At 33.9% G+C, this 19,235-nt stretch overlaps 1 protein-coding gene across 7 annotated transcripts; it reads right to left on the bottom strand.

The window, feature by feature from the left end:
• Positions 1 to 1,003: 1,003 nt before the first annotated feature.
• On the bottom strand, positions 1,004 to 19,226 carry LOC128193036 (endophilin-B1-like). 7 transcript variants are annotated; one of them, XM_052866216.1, is made up of 12 exons: positions 19,074 to 19,226; positions 15,762 to 15,903; positions 15,286 to 15,414; positions 12,905 to 13,038; positions 9,394 to 9,483; positions 8,552 to 8,593; positions 7,063 to 7,089; positions 5,603 to 5,620; positions 4,724 to 4,813; positions 4,345 to 4,445; positions 3,007 to 3,220; positions 1,004 to 2,385 (listed from the first exon to the last, which is right to left on the bottom strand). In XM_052866216.1, the coding sequence occupies exons 1-12, from the start codon at positions 19,149 to 19,151 to the stop codon at positions 2,278 to 2,280; spliced, it is 1,173 nt and encodes a 390-aa protein (XP_052722176.1). In that variant the 5' UTR covers positions 19,152 to 19,226; the 3' UTR covers positions 1,004 to 2,277. The 7 variants fall into 7 exon arrangements, with proteins under 7 accessions (XP_052722176.1, XP_052722177.1, XP_052722178.1 ...); XM_052866217.1 differs by lacking the exon at positions 5,603 to 5,620; XM_052866218.1 differs by lacking the exon at positions 7,063 to 7,089.
• Between the last annotated feature and the right edge of the window lie 9 nt (positions 19,227 to 19,235).

Here is a 19,235-nt window from a genome sequence, read left to right as displayed (position 1 = left end):
CCTCCAAGATTCTAGATGCTATCTTTCTATGTCGACATGCAACTTATTTATGTTAACATGCAAGATAAATATGCTGATATGCAACTTATTTATGTCAACATGCGAGATGAATATGTCAACATGCAACTTAGTTATGTTTACATGCGAGATAAATATGTTGACATGCAACTTATAAGTTGCATGTCAACATATCTAAGTTGCATGTTGACATAAATATGTTGCATGTCAACATATTTATCTTGCATGTTAACATAACTAAATTGCAGGTTGACATAAATAAGTTGCATGCCGACATAAAGAAGTTGCTTGTTAACATAAATAAGTTGCATGTTGACATCAATAGGTAGCGTATCTAGCAACTTGGATGTCACATGTTGGCGATATTTGAGATTTTTTATAACTCTTATTTGATTGCAGTTTTCTTGCATGTCAACATAGTTATGTTGCATGTTGACATAACTATCTTGCATGTCAACATATTTATCTTGCATGTCAACATAATTAAGAGAAAAATAACTTGCACACAGGGGGCAGAGATATGCCACCATAGATATGTGCCTGATACAGTCCTGTATAAAAAAGAAATATGTTTTTTGTTTCTTATCCTCAAACTCCGATTTTTTCCCATACGGGATTCTACTCACAAAGCATACTTCTTTTATCATCACCGTTTGGATTTATTGCGCAGTCTCGCGCCTATAAGTCGCAGTTGCGGCAAGAGATATTCGCGTGTAGGGTGTGTTGTGTTATAATCAAACGTTAAGGCACACATAAAAAGTGCGACCATAAACCTAAATCAAGAAGGGGGGATCTAAGGAAGTGCCCAGAATTTAGAAGTACATGTTTATGTAATTTAATGCTAATATGATTATTACGATCGGTCAACTACTAGTGTCACATATGAGATACCAAACAAATAAGAGATGCTCCTAGTACTCCAGTTATAAACAACAACCAGCATGGTCTCTCTCTCTCTCTCTCTCTCTCATTAATAAGATCTGGATAGCATCAATAAACTTTATTTCCAACGAATATGAATAGTTTATGAATGGTTTGAAGCACTGTTGTGCTCGTTTTGTTTGCACCACAAACCTACTGTACAACATTCATCACATAGTAACGGTACTTGTCAATTCTAGTAACCACTTCTATAATCAAATGAACAATGAGCACATGTATCAATTGTTCTAAAAGGACACATCTCTCTTTTACAAGGAGGTCAGAAAAAATATTGACAATGATGCAATTTAGTGGTAACATCATACAGTTTTGCTGAGGTTTTACAGAATATAAATGATTTCATAGAATATAAATGCCCCATACACCAGATCAATTAAAATGTCAATGTCTGTGAAAAAAACCCACAAATATTTCATCTTTAAATAGTAACTACATAAGTCCACTTCTGATTTTACTGAATTTAATTCAGCCTACAGGAAAAAAAAACCAAGACTTGCCCAAAAACAAAATGTGCACTGTGGAAAAAAAAACCACCTAAAAACTCAATAATACTGTTGTCTGTTGTAACTAAGGATTACAGAAAAACCACAAAAGTGACCAAACATAGTTGTTTTTAGTACTTGATAGAAATAACTTCCATCACAAGAGTAGGGCACAGTTATTGTGAGAGTAAGTGACAGCCTGGATGACCAGGACAGAGCTTAATGCAGTAGTCAGTGACCCAATGTGTGTGTGCGTGTAAAAAAAGGAAGAAAATTAGCTTCTGTCACTTTTTTATATTTACATAGTAAAATAATTAGAGTTAGGAAATAAATACTGCGCAAGAACATGTTCATTATAACATTATAACAAAAGTATCGATGTTTGCATTGAAGGTGTATACATCAAACAAAACAGTTTGTTTCATAAAATTACATTCTTATACACTCGCTATAACAGGAAAAGGCTACAATGTTGACACTAATTTTTCAAAGAAATCTTCATACAAGTGTCAAGCAGCATTTCATTTCAAAGATTTCGTGGTACAAGTGTTAGATATACATTCTATCACACACCTGGTATATAGAGTAAGTTGTGTTTACACAATATACAGATAAAATTGCTGTCTATACTCAGTACAGATAAAATTGTCATCTATACACATATCCCAAACAATTTACAAACTAATCGGGTTGGTCTACTTCAGATTCCAGATGACCAGATACAGCCAACAGCTCTGTTTTTAATAATTACATATTGCAACATTTAAAGTAAATTTAAAAATTCACAAAAATTAAAAAAGATCGTAAGTTCTTTATACTACAGTCAAAGCAACTATCATTCTAACACTTCCAGATATGTAGTAGGAACTTTTCCCTTTTGGGGGCCTCTTTCTGCCATCAACCAATCAGGGTCCAGACCTGGGGTTTTGTAAACTGTTATGAGCTGAAAAAATAAAATATTTCAGATTTAATGAAATACATGTAAGCTAAAGAGAACAGAAAAACAAAATCACCTCCCTAAAACTTCACAGCAAGGATTAACTATACTTGAAAATATGAGGATTGAAATTTTCGTAATTCAGTGAATTTCAAATAAAACTTAATTTTATTAATTTTTCCTATGAGTTCTTAACCACAATCTGAAGTTATATCAATCTTTAAATAAATTAAGTGTTTTTCAAGCAATACAGATTTCACCTATAAAAGTGATTTAGCAGTACATTAAGGAGTTTTTAAAGTTTGCTTTAAAACACCAATAAACTCAGAAAAAACTAGCATAAAATAGGAGGAATGCATTATTTTATCATGTAAAGGAAAAGGTGGATATAATAAATGAGCAATAGATATAAATCAAATGATAATTAAATGATAAGTAGCAGATACTAGTATACACCAAAAGTATGGGTTGTACGAATTATTTTGAAGAAACATTGGCTTTAAACCTTAACAACAAAGAGTTAAACTGTCTAAGAAGTCTACAGTAAATGATCAATAAACTGTCTACAGAAAACTGATTCCCAAAGCATGCAACTCAAATGAGAATGAGTGCCAGATGATGCCTTACTTCATCGGCTAAGAGGGTAAGTTCAGAACTATCTGCTGCGTCATAGTCATACAGGACGCGGGCCTGTTTTTTCTCTATATTGGGCGTGGCCGCTATGACATTGATCTGGGGTGGTGCAGAAGGCTGGAGGGGGACGGAGGAGGGGATACCGGAGGATATACCTGCCCCCAAGGAGTTGGAGGAATTGTTCCCGACACCGGACGTGTGAGAATAGCTGAAACAAAACAAAAGCAGTCAGACACGAGCCACACTTTCAGTCCTAACCCCGCACTTTCAGTCTTATACATCATAACAATTATTTCTAACTATTTTGATTTGGATCAATGTCAAATTCAACAGAAAACAATTTCTTGAAACATGTTAAACTTTCAAAAAAATGATATGCAATTGGAAGAAATAATTTCTTATACATGTATATCAAACCTAGATGATTTTTTAGTACATCAATGTTGACGTTAATGTTCAAAATATAAACAACAAATCATCTTTTTACACCAAAAAATATCTCCTTGGTAACTGTTTTGTAATGGTTATATGCATTCTCAAATTGATATCAATACACATTTTTATATAGGGTTTATGCAAACTTTAAAAAATTAATGTCACACTTCACTCGGGGTATTAAGGGATGTTAAAGGGTGAAATCTGTCTGACTGAAGAAATTCACTGAAGAAAAAATAAATAAATGAAAGCATGCATGCAAAGATATTCAAAGATACTGACTATAACAGGTAGAGGCTTTGCCCCCCCCCCCCCCCCCTTAAAAAAAAAATACCGGTACTGGTAATAATCATGCCAATATAAAATTCTACAATTGAAAATGTTTTGACAACAGTGTAAATAGTAGCATGAAATGCCAAGGTTGAATTCTACAATTGATATGTTCTGTAGTCATTGTAGATAGTTGTTTTCTGCATTTTACTTTTAAAATTTGTTCTGAGACCATAAAAATATCCATTTGTATACGACTGCCTAACAAAAATGATTTGGATTAGATTGTAATATGACCTAATTCAACTGTTAATCTCTTTAGAAGTAGCTGACTGCCAATTTTACAGGTACATGTATTACAAGTACTGTAATATTCTGTTTATAATATATACTACTCATATTTACCCTATATTGTTATAATTTTGCCTCATTAATTGAACGATTCTGCAAATTTTTAAAACCTGACTACCTGATGAGTGTATTTCAGGGAAAAAATTAAGACCTTAAAAAGGCATAAACAATATAGCACTAATTAGATTTCTATTCAATTTGAGCATACCACCAACTAAAGAAACAAAATATAGATTAAAACATGCATATATGGATACAGGGTGTTTCTAAACTTACCTTCCTAATTGTTGCTGCAGTTCAGAGATGTAGTTTTGGCACTGAGCGTAATAGGTTAACTGGGCCTCGATGAAGTCATTCAGACAGCGAAGATGATGGGCCTACAGGCAGAATGGTCAGGGTTTATACAGACACATGCTATCACATATACAGCACAGTTTGTGCCTGGATTACTTGTTTAAAAAAAGTTTGAATTTGAAGACAAAGAATTATTAAATGTGTTTTAAAATCATCTCTACAACTAAACAGACATTTCATGAACAAGTAAAAATTTTTCGTAAAGATGCTATATCATGTATAATTTTGCAATGCAAAATTTGAACTACCGTATATTTCATGGCATATAAAAGTGACTGGTAAAAATAATATGTTGACATACATGTGCACTGCTGACCCCCTCCAGAAGTAGCTTGGTAATCTCGGCCTGTCTGTCAAACTCGGCCTGGGCCACGCGTAGGTCTGCTTCAGCCTGCAAGTACAGCGAGAAGTCTGACAAAACTATACACGACAAAGAAAATGGATCCGACAGCTCACGCGTCAAATCATTAGTCAGTCAAGCAAGGCTGTAATAATGGCACTAATTCAGAAACTATAGTTATCATGCAATTACGCCAACAGAAAGAGAACACTACTGAATTGTTAAATGTAAGTCATGATTTGTTTCTACAGGACCATGAGCCAAGACCTATAACATAGGCTATTTTTAATCTAAGACTATTTCCTAAAAAATCATGGACTGATAGAATGAAAGTGTCATGTCTCTGTTCCTCCATTAGGTAAATACTCAAGCTTAACACTTAGGGATAAATATTTCATCTTTTTACTGTTGATTTGATTAATACAGTTAATTCAAAGAAATGTGCATTTACACCATAAAAGGCTAGTTTTGATATGTCTTTAACCAGTTTGTTTAAAAGATATGGATGTGTACGTGAAGGTCCAGATTCTCAAAATTCAGTAACTGTATTAATGATTTCAATGGTAAAAATCACAATGCTGCTTGCAAATGTCATAATGTCTCCAGATAATATAAGGAGGATAGGCGAGCTTATTGGTTATTAATGTTTATGCTGTGTTGGAATATTTCAGCCAGATTACAGCTAGGATAAGAGACAAGTGTGTACAATGATGACGAACCAATGAGCCTTCACCACATGCAAACCCAACCCCAGCATATTTTACATGAAACAAATCGATCTCAAGCTCTTTTATTCAAATAAAAAATAAGAGATAAGAGCATGCATTAATTAAATCTTACTCTAGCCACTGCATCGTCCTGGTGAGCATGTAAACAAACAATCAGCAAGTTTATAACAGTTCAATACACACACTGCTCTCAATCTCATTTTATAATACTACATGCATTGTCTGTTTAAAATTTCAATAATTCCTTCTTTTTTTTTTATAATTTCTGTTATCGCTCATGTTAATCCTAGGGAAAACTTTATTTTCACAAACAATATAAATAGTTTTAATAATTTCAATACGACAATGTAAATAATTACCAGCATTGTTCTAGTAAAAACCCAAAATGTGATGCTTGTGCAATAAAAGGCAATGTACTTTTGAAACATTGGGTTTATATTTGTCAGATTTAAGATAGGGATATGACAAACTACCTACAGACATACGGACAAATTGGGAAGTACCCATGTTGGGGATGACTTGAGTGAGCTACATGGTTTAAATTGGTATAATGACCCATCACATAAACAGATCTCCTTAATCCTTCTTTGACACCCTTTTCCCCTAATAACAAGACTAAATTATCTCTCCCCCACGTTGACTACTAGTAATTCAAACACACAATAGATAATTGATTTTTTTTTTCAATAGAAAAGCAGTTCAGGTACAATAGGGAAACAATTAATGAAGAACAAACTTGGGGAGGGGTACATCAAACAGGGATGGTGGGGGTCTAGATAAATATAGCACTGGAAGTCTTTTTGGGATCGTAGAATCTAGAATTTTTTGGTAGATATCATTCATTGGACAGCTATATAAGGATGCAAGTCAGGTCTCTGGTTGGAGGTCATGGCTGATTCTTTTTTTTCGGGGGGGGGGGGGGGGGGGGTTGGAGGTTAAAAGTTATCAGAAATTTGATTAAATTCATGAATTCATGCAAACATGCAAAATTAAATTATCAATCAGTATTGAAACCTGCATTAGATTACTTGCACAAAACAGATTAATATTATTTGATCTATGTTACATGTACTTGGTTAATATTCTATTGGATACACTTCTCATGAATATGTCAAACAGGAATATCCATTTCATGGAGTTAGTTTTAAATTAAGCTTTAGATAATTTCTATCGTTAACTATTTGAAGTTACTATATTTATCAATTAAGTTGTTATAAAAAAATTTCCTTTCAATTCATAATTGCAAATTTGTTAGAATGTTGGAATTGAATTTGCAGAACTATTTTTCCACTATTATAAAATATTTTTTTGCCAAATTATTTTCCATGTATACAGTTTATCAAAGTAATTTACTACACAGACTATAAAATAAATGGATTTACTGTAATTTGATTAATGACCAACCAATGAAATTGCTGAAACATAAAATATATGTAACAAGACAGTTGGCTTCACAAAACACATAGCATGGGGACATTTGCTATAAGACATTTTTCTAAAGTACATGTATGTGCTAGACTGACAGATGGAATGATCATAAATTTAAGCAGCAAAGAAAAAAGTGATAGTTACAAGATGAAACCTGACAGGGTTTTCTTCCTGGAAGCATGAACAGACATGTACAGAATTAGCATCTAAAACTGCAAACCCTAGTTCCTAGTATTATATTGTGGTTTCATTAATATTCAAGGGTATCAATTTTCGTGGATGAAGTGAAAATCACAATTTCAAAGCTACGTAAATTTGTATCCAATGAAATCACAATTTCAAAGAAATGTAAATTTGTAGCCAATGACCCTATCAATACAAATTTTTAGAAGAAATTGCACTTCAATGAAAATTTAATTTCATGGATAAACTTAACAATGAAATCCAAGAAAATTGGTATTCAATGAATATTGATGAAACAACATTATCAGTATCTGTATATAATTGAAGCTGCTTGATCCCATTCAAAATAACATTTTGTTGTAAACAATGAATTAATTTCATAAATATATAAAGGCATGTATATCAGTAATAAGCAATGCACTTTGCATTAATTTTTCCATTATTTAAGCAATTTTTCCATAAAAAAAATGGTGTACAAAATACATTTACAAAACAGGAATGATGTCATGAATATTTCAGTGGGTAACTTAAATAAGATTGCATCCCTTATAAAGATTTATTCCAATGTAGAGAACGATTTATTCATAACAGGACTTTGGCCTTTCCCAACAATGACATACCCAATAGATTTCACTAGTGTTTGGCTAATTAAGGAATAAGAAATCATTCTTTTATTATTATGAGGTGATAATTTTGGTCAGGGTGTGGTCAAATCAATAAAGCTCGAAGAGCTTTATGATAGATTTGATCCAAGTCCCGACCAAAATTATCACCTCATAATATTCAAAGAATGATTCTTTATTACTTATATTTACATAATTTTCAGCAATAATTGTACAATATTAGAATATTGACATATTTATATGATTTTCATTTCTTTTAGTTACACAAGCCCTATCTGCTCCCCAACAATACGTCATTTGAATTTATTGGACTGTACGTTACAAAATCTATACATAGTGTTATCACAGACAAAGACACTGAAAATGTAAATATTAAAGATAAAATCCTGTGTACCAGTACATATCTTTTTTCTATCCTTTTTCTATCCATTAGGTTTGCATAATTCAAATGATATATTATATGAAATCCTTCAAACATTTCTATCTTTTGAATTAATATGATATATATTTTGTACCAGATGCTTCATGTACTTTGATTGCCAAAAAACCTGATCAAGCAGCCATAAGAAATTTATAACTGGATGTTACATAAAATGTAGATTTATTTTATCTGTAAAATATTAGATTTTGAAAAGATGTAGCATGCAACATTCATACTGAAAAAAGAAGAAGAGTTTAAATATTTTCCGATTCCCAAAAATTTTAATGAAAGATAATGAAAGAAAGATAACTCTGGGGAAACCTAGGCGAAACAAAACATAAATCACTAGAAAACTGTAAATGAATAAATTTGGCGGGGTTTACAATAGACAACAGTGTAGACTGACCTCTACCATCATCAACACATTCTGTGGGGAATTCTGGGACGACTGGAACAGGTACAAACACACAATGTAAACAAAGACATCACAATCTCACTCACTCTCTCTCTCTCCTGCCATTTTTTGGCTCATTCTTCATCATTCCTGCATGTTAAAGTCTTTCTTTTTCTTTCTCTTTGCATGTCAAATTTGTATTCCATACTTTACATTCTGATATTATAGACAGAACTAGGGATAATACATGGACTAAATTAAACCAAATTTTCTCTTTTGCAAAAGTTCTTGTACTTTACCGCAAAGCAATATCAACAATTTATCTGTTCAATCTATCTGAGAGACAAGCACCCAGAGATCTACTATAATCAAGTTTGGCAGTGTCAAGTCAAGCTTCAAATTTGTGTATTGTTTTACAATGGTGGATTCCCTGAAGGGACAGATGAAGTAGCCTAGAGAGCTGTGGTGTTTGTCACACAACACAAATCTCTTTCTCCAGTGATTGGGAATGAATATCAGGAAAGAAAGTCTAAAATCATCCCCCTCCCATACTTAATTTTAGTCATAACATTTTACTACCAAATCATTTTTTCTGCCCTTGCTTATCTTTCCCTCTCTGCCCTATAACTTTTTCTCTTCATATTCCCTTCATTAACACACACAAACATTACAGTCTTCTTCTCTTAATGTCCTTTAGCTCACACCACAAAATCAATCTTACACTTCCAATACAGTAACTTTAACAGCCAACAAAGAGCAGCAGTGAAATATTGATGAAATAGTTATAAGTGTTTTAACAAGTCTGCATCATATCCCGTCACAAAACACTTCAGAGATAATGATTCGGTAGTTACCTGCGGCTGGGATGTCGACTTGGCTTTACGCAGTCTGTTCTTGGACGCATCCAAATCCAACCTCTTTGTTTCCAAAATTTTCTTCTCTTTCTGCAAGTATAACAGTTAAAATTATAACTCCAAAACTTTTGTTTTCATATTTATATGTATGATTCCAAAAGCAAAGAAGAATAAAGAAGCATGCAAATATTACAGTCAAAGACCAATTTAAATTAATTCCTATGTTTAATAATTATTTTCCTTAGAGTGAAAGTTTGAACCTTTCTTAAACTTCCAATAACTGCATTACATTTAAGGTGATATGGGACACCTGTCCATATTAATAGTACATTATACTAAAAATACCGTCACCATTTTGAAAATTTAAAATTTTACAATATTTGACGATAAATATCTTTTGAAATTTTTGGACAGGTAAAAATTTTAAAAGCCCCTGCGGAATTTTAACTCATGATTCAAAGATTCTTAGTTAAAGGTCTAATACATTGCGTAACCCTGTTAGGTAATAGTTTTAGGGAAAGAAAAAGTTTATAAAATTATGCTTGATTTTGTTGTTCATTTAGATTGGAAGTACAACAAAATGTGGAGGTGTGCCATACCACCTAAAAAGTACCAATTAATAGAACAATTTCTTTTATTGAAGGAATTGTAGAATATATCTGCAGCAAAGCTACACTTGTTTGAATAACACAGAGCACTGGAGGTCTCATTCCTAGTCTGTTGACAAGGATTAGGAAGATAGAAAACTGTGTTCCTCATTTCCTGTCCATTAATTCATGTGGAAAGATACAATTATCTGGTAACAGACGCCTGTGGTATTACTCTCAGTGTCTTGGACACACAGTATGGGACAGCTGATGTACAGTCCAAAAATCAATGGGGAAGATAAATACAACGGGGGAGACCAATGGGGAGGAGAGGGGTGATTGATCACGGGCATACTGTTAACAGACTCGATGGGGAGGATAAACACAAGAGGGGGGCCACCTGGGAGGAGAGGGGCAATTGATCACGGGCATACTGTTAACAGACTCAATGGGGAGGATAAACACAAGAGGGGGACTGACTGGGAGGAGAGGGGCGATTGATCACGGGCATACTGTTAACAGACTCAATGGGGAGGATAAACACAAGAGGGGGACTGACTGGGAGGAGAGGGGCGATTGATCACGGGCATACTGTTAACAGACTCAATGGGGAGGATAAACACAAGAGGGGGACTGACTGGGAGGAGAGGGGCGATTGATCATGGGCATACTGTTAACAGACTCAATGGGGAGGATAAACACAAGAGGGGGGCCGCCTGGGAGGAGAGGGGCAATTGATCATGGGCATACTGTTAACAGACTCAATGGGGAGGATAAACACAAGAGGGGGGCCGCCTGGGAGGAGAGGGGCAATTGATCATGGGCATACTGTTAACAGACTCAATGGGGAGGATAAACACAAGAGGGGGGCCGCCTGGGAGGAGAGGGGCAATTGATCATGGGCATACTGTTAACAGACTCAATGGGGAGGATAAACACAAGAGGGGGACTGACTGGGAGGAGAGGGGCAATTGATTAGGGGCATACTGTCAACACAGTTTCAGGCAGTCCACTTCTATCAGAACCTATCACATGCTGATTGTGAGAACCTTGGCACATGATGATCATTGTAACAAATCATCCTAATACTGTTTCTTACTAACATTCTTTAATGAAAAGAATTGAGATGCTCAAAACTCAATTGCAAAAGAATACTCATCAAAAGATTTTGGTCTTTTACAACAGATGTATTAAGAGTTATCCCTGTAGCCATTATTTCATAATCTAAAGACTCGAGCCTCACTGTCCCCAACATTTTGATTACCCAACTCAGTTCTCAATTCAGATCAATTAAAGAAGAGTGCATAAATCTGAAGTTAATCCTCGGCTTTGATGCTAAGTATTTCAATGTGGAAAGGTGGTGCAGGACCAGGGTGCTAAAGAGGGAGAATATGATAATTAGGTAAAAAAATAAATACACATTATTAAAACTCATCTTTAAACTCTTCACTATAACATACTAGATGAATGCACATTGTCATAATTTTAATTTCATTGTCATAATTCTAATTACATTCACAAATTACTTTGATTTCAAATTTTTTCAAAAACTTATTGCCTAACAGGTTTTTTATTTCTCTGATCATAAAATAATTAAAAACTAAATGTTCCAAAAAAGTTATCCTAATTTTCTATCAAGCTCCAAAAGATGTTGGTCTCTATGGAGCAACTGTTAGTCATTACAGCTTCTTTCTCAGCCCATTGTAAGCCTTCAATACAGATTAAAACATGTCTGAGAATCAATATCCCACAAAATACCCCTGAGTGACAGAATGCCTGCTAATGAACTCCTATTGGATTCTGTTTCCTTGATCAAGTCCACTCAACACAAGCCAGAGTATTACTGCAGCTTCTAAATCTACACGACACTCTGCCTCACTCAATACCTAACATACTCATGCGGAGGCAATCCAGTCCACTGGTTTTATTGGTTTTAATAAACGCAGCTTTTACTTTCAGGATTCTGTAAGTTGAGCCTAATGCTTTAGTCTTGCAGGTTACCCAGTTCAGAATGATTACATCACGGACTGTCTGTACCTCTAGTGGTTCAAGGTTCGATGTACTCATCTCTCACTGCACGGTGGGGGCAATAAAATAGAACCAATAACTGCTACACTTGACACAGACCAGAGCAACTTAAAGAACAACCCCTTGTACCATAGGAGTCAGGAATATCTTAAAACATGCAGTGGATTATTCTTGTGATCTTACACAATTCTACAAAACCAAATTGGCATAATTGAACTCTTCTCCAAATTGGATGTCTCGGAGTTCAACATCCTTATGCAGACCATTGAAAATAGACAACAGAAAAAGCAATTTTGAGGATAATATCTATAAATCTAGTAACAGCCTAGACTTTAAACTGCAATATTAGAGGACTTAACACCTTTTTAATCAGCATAAAATGATTTAGTTTAATAATCAAAGATAGGAGACAGACAGGATGTACATTATGAAGAAATACCATAATTTTTGAAAAATTTAATAAAACTCATTTGTAAAAAAAATAATTTTTTGCATCAATTAAAACCGTGAACCTGAAGACCATGATTCAGTACCGTTAGTTTGATGCCGAATCCATAAACCTACGAAGTTAGACATCAATTTGTTTGACACAAGAATAGTGTACTGTTACAAAAACATGTCACCAAGGGTAGAGGAGCCTTAATGCTCAACATTTTTTCAGTAAAATATTTAAAAGAGAACACTATAAAAAGTTTTTAAAACATGAGAAAGGTCATAAGGTTTTTTTTCATTACATATATTACTTTTGACTCGATCTTCATTAAATCCCTAGAAATTTATGCCCAAAGATATTGAGATAACCACAGTATCATCAGTTTGAGTGAAGACAGTGAGGTAAGTTGAGGTGACTAAGCAGGTGCCCCCCCCTCCCCCTCCCCCTCCAGCCCCCAGCTTACCTGTATTGTCTTCATGTCCCCCTCCAGGAAGTTATGGAGTGGCTGTAGGAAGTTGTTACTTGTGGTCTGGATGAACTCCCTCTCGGCATTTCCTATCCTAAGCTGGGCCTGCCCACACTTTACTAAGGCATTACCTGCAGACAATGACAGTAGATTGTATGTGCATGATTTAGTTTCTACACATTATTTGTGCTCTTCCAATTCAATTATAACTTTCAATGTATTCTCTCTAGAGAAGTGGACAGGCATAACCTATATCCAATTCGTGGATGTAGGTTATGCCTGTCCACTTCTCAAAAGAGAATAACTTTCAATGCTTTCTGGTTAAAAATGTAAACATACATGTATGCAATGAGCAACGTTTTTCAGTGCACAGGGCATTATGATTGCAGTTGCTTTGCTGGCACAATTTCCGTTCATGCCATTACAACATTTACTGCTTATAATACTTGTACATTCATTTATTAACAACAGGGACTTTATGTCATACCAACACTTGTCTGATTCATGATACAGTGATTTATTGTTTGAAAGTTTGGAGAGAGTTAAGAACATGGCAGTTTATATTTTCCCTTTTTTGATTTACAATCACAATAATTCAAACAGCATGGTATGCACATATAACCTTGGCTTCATATCAAGTAAAATCACTAATTACATTTAATACATATGCTAGATAGTAATTTTCAATTCATTGAATTCTTTTCTTTTTGCATGGGAAACTTTGGTCCTGATTCTTGCACATGATTCCTAATTCCAAACTCTCATTACATGACCATTAATTCAATACTACAATATTCACTTACTGTTCATAAGAAGAGTTTACAGCAATGGATGTTTAGCTTTGCTTTACAATGAACAGCAACACTACAATCATTTTTCAACAGTTTACCAGTCAATGCTAGCACCCCACTATTTAACACAATTACAGGAAGATTTAGGCAAGTACATGTAACCTACAAAATGTCCACTAGATGTCATTAATTATTTCTACAAATGTCACTCAGGGTTAACCTATAAACATTAGAAGAAGTCATTACCAACTGATTAACTTGTACAGATTCAATTAATTCTGGTTAACAGAACAATTACAAGAAGTAATTAATCACTGATTAACTTGTCTGGATTCTAGTCCATTCTAATATGTGACCCAGTGACATACTTTTTAGATACTGTTTACTCCCTTGTCCACAATAGAGATTTACTTTACATGCATTGTGAGAGGTCATTGATTTTGGATTATATCCAATGCTTTTAATTTTAAAATCTTGTTTTATTCAACAAAAAACAAATTTCAGAACTCTTCATCATGTTCATTTAGAGATAATACAATCTTGGTAAGCGAATGACAGATGTTGAATGTATTCTACCGGTATATATTCATGCATGAACATGAAAATAGTACCTTTACATTGATTTTCAAACATTGATTTTTACAAGCACATAAAAAATTCTCTTTCATATATTTTCTTAAATATCAAGTGGTATGAATATTCAATAAACATGTGTTGGTTTCGATAACTTGAAAACATTCCTCAGTCTCATGAGAGAATTCGGTTTAAGGCAGCTAGCCCACCAGTTTGACTTCCTGACAGTTCATATGCTGAAGCTGATACAGAAAGACAGCAATCCAAAATAATTCAGCAACCGCAGAAAAAATACACAGTAACCAACAGGATACAAATAAACTCATGGTGTGAAACTACCACCATTCCCACACAAAACTGTTCTCATTTCTGCAATTCATACTCTATGCCAATACCTGTTTTATTTTGCAAAATTTCGGGACCTAGCTTCAGTTACCTAATCTAACTGAATGTAAACAATATCTCTTTGATTGTTCAATATTTTTTCTCAAAAAACACTGATTTAATAAAGTGCTTCCCTGTATTACTTGAAACAAAAAAACATTCTTATCTGTATCAGTGAAAGGTAGAACAATCCTTAATAAGTATTGATCTTGTTTTTAAGACCAGTGTATCTACAACGATCATAGCAATTGCTTTTGTGTAAGATAAGTGTCCTTGACCCATCACATTCTTAAAGGGAGTGGAGAGAATGGTACCTTACTTTGACCTATACCTTGACCTCTGATGTAAAAAACTTGAACAAGGTCAATGACCACCATTTACTGATTTACTTCTGGGGTTGTGGGTAGAAAATAGGGGCGAGCAGCATTGTTTATATACATGTGCATACTATTCCATACAAATTGCTGACAAAGGCTAATGTGTTAGAAAAGGACAAAGTATTGTACATGTCTATATATTTTATATAGTTAGATCACTGATCACACAAACACAATAGGTCACACAATATTAATCTCCTCTCTAACCACTACATCATATTGAAACACGTCTATGACGACTTGCCACACTCACCATAAGTTGTGCCCGGACCAAAGTCATTGCCCCCATCCACAAGCACATGCCCCAGGACTTCATGGTGGTTCACCCGGTCTCTCTTCTTTTTGTCCAACTTCTCGTATACAAAATCTTCCATTCGTATATCTAAAATGCAACATTTCATGAAAACATCAATGTAACAAGTTTATGATATATGATAAAACTTATTTTGGTTTTCATATACATAAATAAACATATAGGTACATGTTTTTTAATTACTTGTGCATTATTAAAAGTACTGGATGACCTTTTTTTATACAGTATTATGTCTGTAGGACATAACTTCTGTTTTATTAGTTTACCAAACAACAACAGCTCTTCACTGTCAAAGCTCCTTTTAGGAGTTTAAAAGCTTGCATAATTTTTAGAAGATTTTATTGATATTTGTGCCCATGGACATCATAAAGTAGTGTTAGATAACACACAGGCCAACAATAGTGCCGCCGACTTACTTGGGTTGGGTTGTAACACACTTTCGGTCTGTTTCAGGATTTTCTCCGTCCATGCTTTGGTTTTATCAGCCCTCTGAAGGAGATTCTCAAAGTGAGCATCAAGCTCTGTCTTTTCTGCAGACCCTAGTTTCTCTTCAGTGAACTGCAATGGAAAAAGAATCAATAATGGTCTGAAAATAAGGTCTGGGAATTGACAGAATAAACAAACATCAAAACTTAGTTTCAAATTCTTTCATAAAAAAAATGATGTGTTATTATGAAAAATCCGGAATCAAGTTAAGTAGCACCCAAACTGACTCGTACCAAAACAGACTTGTTATCAATTGGTCCAATTGTTAACAATAATATTTGGATTGTTAATAATATCAGATAAGCGTTTAAGCTAAGGTTTTGATATAATTACAAATAATTTAGAAATTTTGAGATAACTGAATGTAGAATTTTGGATATTTTGTAACAAAGTTTAATGTCATCTCCTTTAAATTTGCCAAAGACTTTTCAATATCAATATTTGACAGACAATTTCTGTTTACATGCAATCTTATCTTAAAAAACTGATTCATTATATAGACAAATTTGATAATTCGTCTAATATAACTGACGTCATTTTTCGCTCGGACTGTTTGATTACAAGTCTGTGGGTAGGAGTCAGTTTGGTTATGAGTTATGAGTTATGACTGTAATTCACAAGTCCTGTCTAGAAAATGACGGCTTAAGGCTATATATACTCTACAAACCGACCGATATATCTAAACTGGTTGCTCTTGTTTGTTCTGTGACAGACTGTGACAAAAATATTTGATACACCAAAAAATTCACAAAAAACAAGTATTTCCAGACATCCCACCTTTCCTATTCCTATAGGAGTGTGAGAGGGTGACCCACAATGACCCACAGGCATGCACTGCATACCTTCTGTGGGTGACATCCATGACTCAGGCATGCACTGGATGAGTACACCTGGGCTTATGAATGAACCTACCTGTCATGACATTCAACAAATTCCAAGTGTTACTTAAATTACTTTTAACACTTAACAGAATGATAGCACTGTGTATTTCACTTTTTTATTCATTCAATCTAATTTGTGCCTAGAATGTACCATCCAAAGCACTGCAAGTCTATATGGATTTAGTAAATTTCACAGTATTGGGGAGGCATAATTCATGGACAATGATCTCAACAATCATATCTGTATTGTATATCTTGCTTCGATGAGCATTTGATTTTTGGGATTGAATTAACAACGGATGTTGATGAAACCACAGAATGCTGTGTATAACACAGTGACAGATTTTAGAAGTTACAATATATCTTAAACAATTATAGGCAATAAATATGAGTGCCTAGTCTTTGGGACTTACATGTCAAGATCAACACCAAAATGCATAATACTGTAAATTCCTTATATTACGCGAGTACTTAATTCCGCGATCCCGCTGGTTTCTACCAAATCGCGAGAATATAAAATCGCGAACGTTGAACTTTTTTCCTTATTTCTTATAGTTTTCAACTCTCAGAAAATAATGGCAAGATTTTAAAATCCGCGAAGGATGCTTCTCCCGATTTTACGCGGATATTAATTCCTCGCGTTTAATTAGGAATTTACAGTATATTATGGGAAGCATTTTTGGAAAAACAGACGAAGATTGTTTATAGAATAATCTGTGTTTACAAATATGTAGCAGTTTAACTTGGGCTAGGACATTACATTGAAATATTGATAATATTGATGTAATGTGCAGGCTGTATTACTTAATAATAAAAGTTTTGACAATACGGTAGTTAAATTACTGCAGTGTGCACTGATTGAACAAATTAACAAATGCAAAAATGTGTTTATTTACAATACATGTCCCAATACTAATACATGTACCCAAATAACAATTTTTTTCCTTTGTATCCAGTTTTTTGAAGAAGAGCTTGCTTCAATGTAGACGCTCAATAAAAATTGAGAAATTTGTGAAATCCAATTCAAAATAAAAATCTAAATTCTTGATAGATATAATTCACCTCTTCATTGATTTCCTAATTAACATAATGATGACAAAGATAAACTTTATGAAAAGATGACATGTTAGTTTCTTATACCTATCAGACTACAGATACATACATGTAATTAAATGGTGCCACATAATGTATACACCATTATTACCGGTACATTTTTGTCATGTTTTCCAGTTTTTCAAGAAAATAGAAGTTTTCTTTTACCGCTAATATTCTAATTGCTAGCATCGCTAATTATACCTGGTAATTCATAAAGTTGAAAAAAAAAAGATCTCAACCAAAATCAAATTATAAGAACTGCATTGCACATCCCTAAACACAGGATGGCATGATGTTTCTTTAAAAATAAAATAAAACAAATGTTGCCATTTTCCAAATTAAATATTCATAAAGGACACATTAAACAACATTTAAATGGTGTGCAATTGACAATGCAAATTTTGACTTGTATAACAATATTGTTTCATAATCATCAAACAATGACATCGGTTACCACTAAAATTCATTGTGCCCCAATAGTTATGATACATGTAGCTCCTGACATAAAGTGTCATACCTATATCTTCTAATTTAATATAAATAAGTACTTTCTTCTGGTGGTTGAAGTATTTAAGTTTCAAAAGGTTTTGGGTATTTTTATCAATTGAAATAAATTATAATTCCATCTCAGCTGGTGTATGCAATACATTTATTTTGATTATGACACCATAACATAATAATGGTGCAAAATCCCTTAGACTGAAAAAATCAATTATCTAGCAAGTCTAATACATCTAATTATTATTGTATTTTCCTACAATAAACAAAAAGCACATTGTGATGCAAAGGATGCTATAGTTGTAATGCCCCATTTCACTTCCACGTGAAAGTTGCAAATAATTATAAGTATTAGGCATCACTTTGAAGAGCATTCTTAAAAAGAAATCAAGAGAAATGCACAGCCTCCCTCATTATTAAGGCTTTAGGTAATTGTACATAAAACACAAGTGACTAATGTATATGACCAACACTAACCAAGTCAGTATAAAGTGAGCTGTATTTTTTCACACAATCTATTTCAGTCATCGTCAAAGACGGTCAAGTTTTACCACCCAATTGCAGTTTCCAACTTCCATACCGAATGAGAAAGAGAGAGGGGGTATAAAAGGAATTCAATACACATCCATTTTTTACCTACAGCTCAAATGGGAAAGGCCTTTTAAAAAGAAAGTCACAAGTTTCTAGGGGCGTGAGACAATTTTAAGGGTCTCTGTAAATTTCTGTGAAACACGACATCAATTTCTATATAAAAATACCATTAATTACCTGAACTGCCCTATTGAACACTGTAGATGCGTCTGACACAAATTTCTTCATCTTGAATAGTCCTGTATTTGCATCCATAATCTGATCGATTGGTCGGACTGACAGACAAATACTTCCGGTATGCTATCCCGAGGCAAAATAAAATTGTAAAATTAAACAGAA

This window comes from Crassostrea angulata, chromosome 7 (assembly GCF_025612915.1).
Source record: "Crassostrea angulata isolate pt1a10 chromosome 7, ASM2561291v2, whole genome shotgun sequence".
Lineage (NCBI taxonomy): Eukaryota > Metazoa > Mollusca > Bivalvia > Ostreida > Ostreidae > Magallana > Magallana angulata.
The sequence above is the reverse complement of the archived record's forward strand: the minus strand, read 5'-3'. Positions and strand labels throughout refer to the sequence as shown.

What these genes read in the sequence shown, in the direction of transcription:
- LOC128193036 (XM_052866216.1), bottom strand. Translation starts at nt 19,151, where the DNA reads ATGGATGCAAATACAGGACTATTCAAGATGAAGAAATTTGTGTCAGAC. An exon ending in AGGGGGTCAGCAGTGCACAT is followed by an intron (nt 4,446 to 4,723) that starts GTATGTCAACAT and finishes TTCTGCCTGTAG; the next exon opens with GCCCATCATCTTCGCTGTCT. An exon ending in TTACCCTCTTAGCCGATGAA is followed by an intron (nt 2,386 to 3,006) that starts GTAAGGCATCAT and finishes TTATTTTTTCAG; the next exon opens with CTCATAACAGTTTACAAAAC.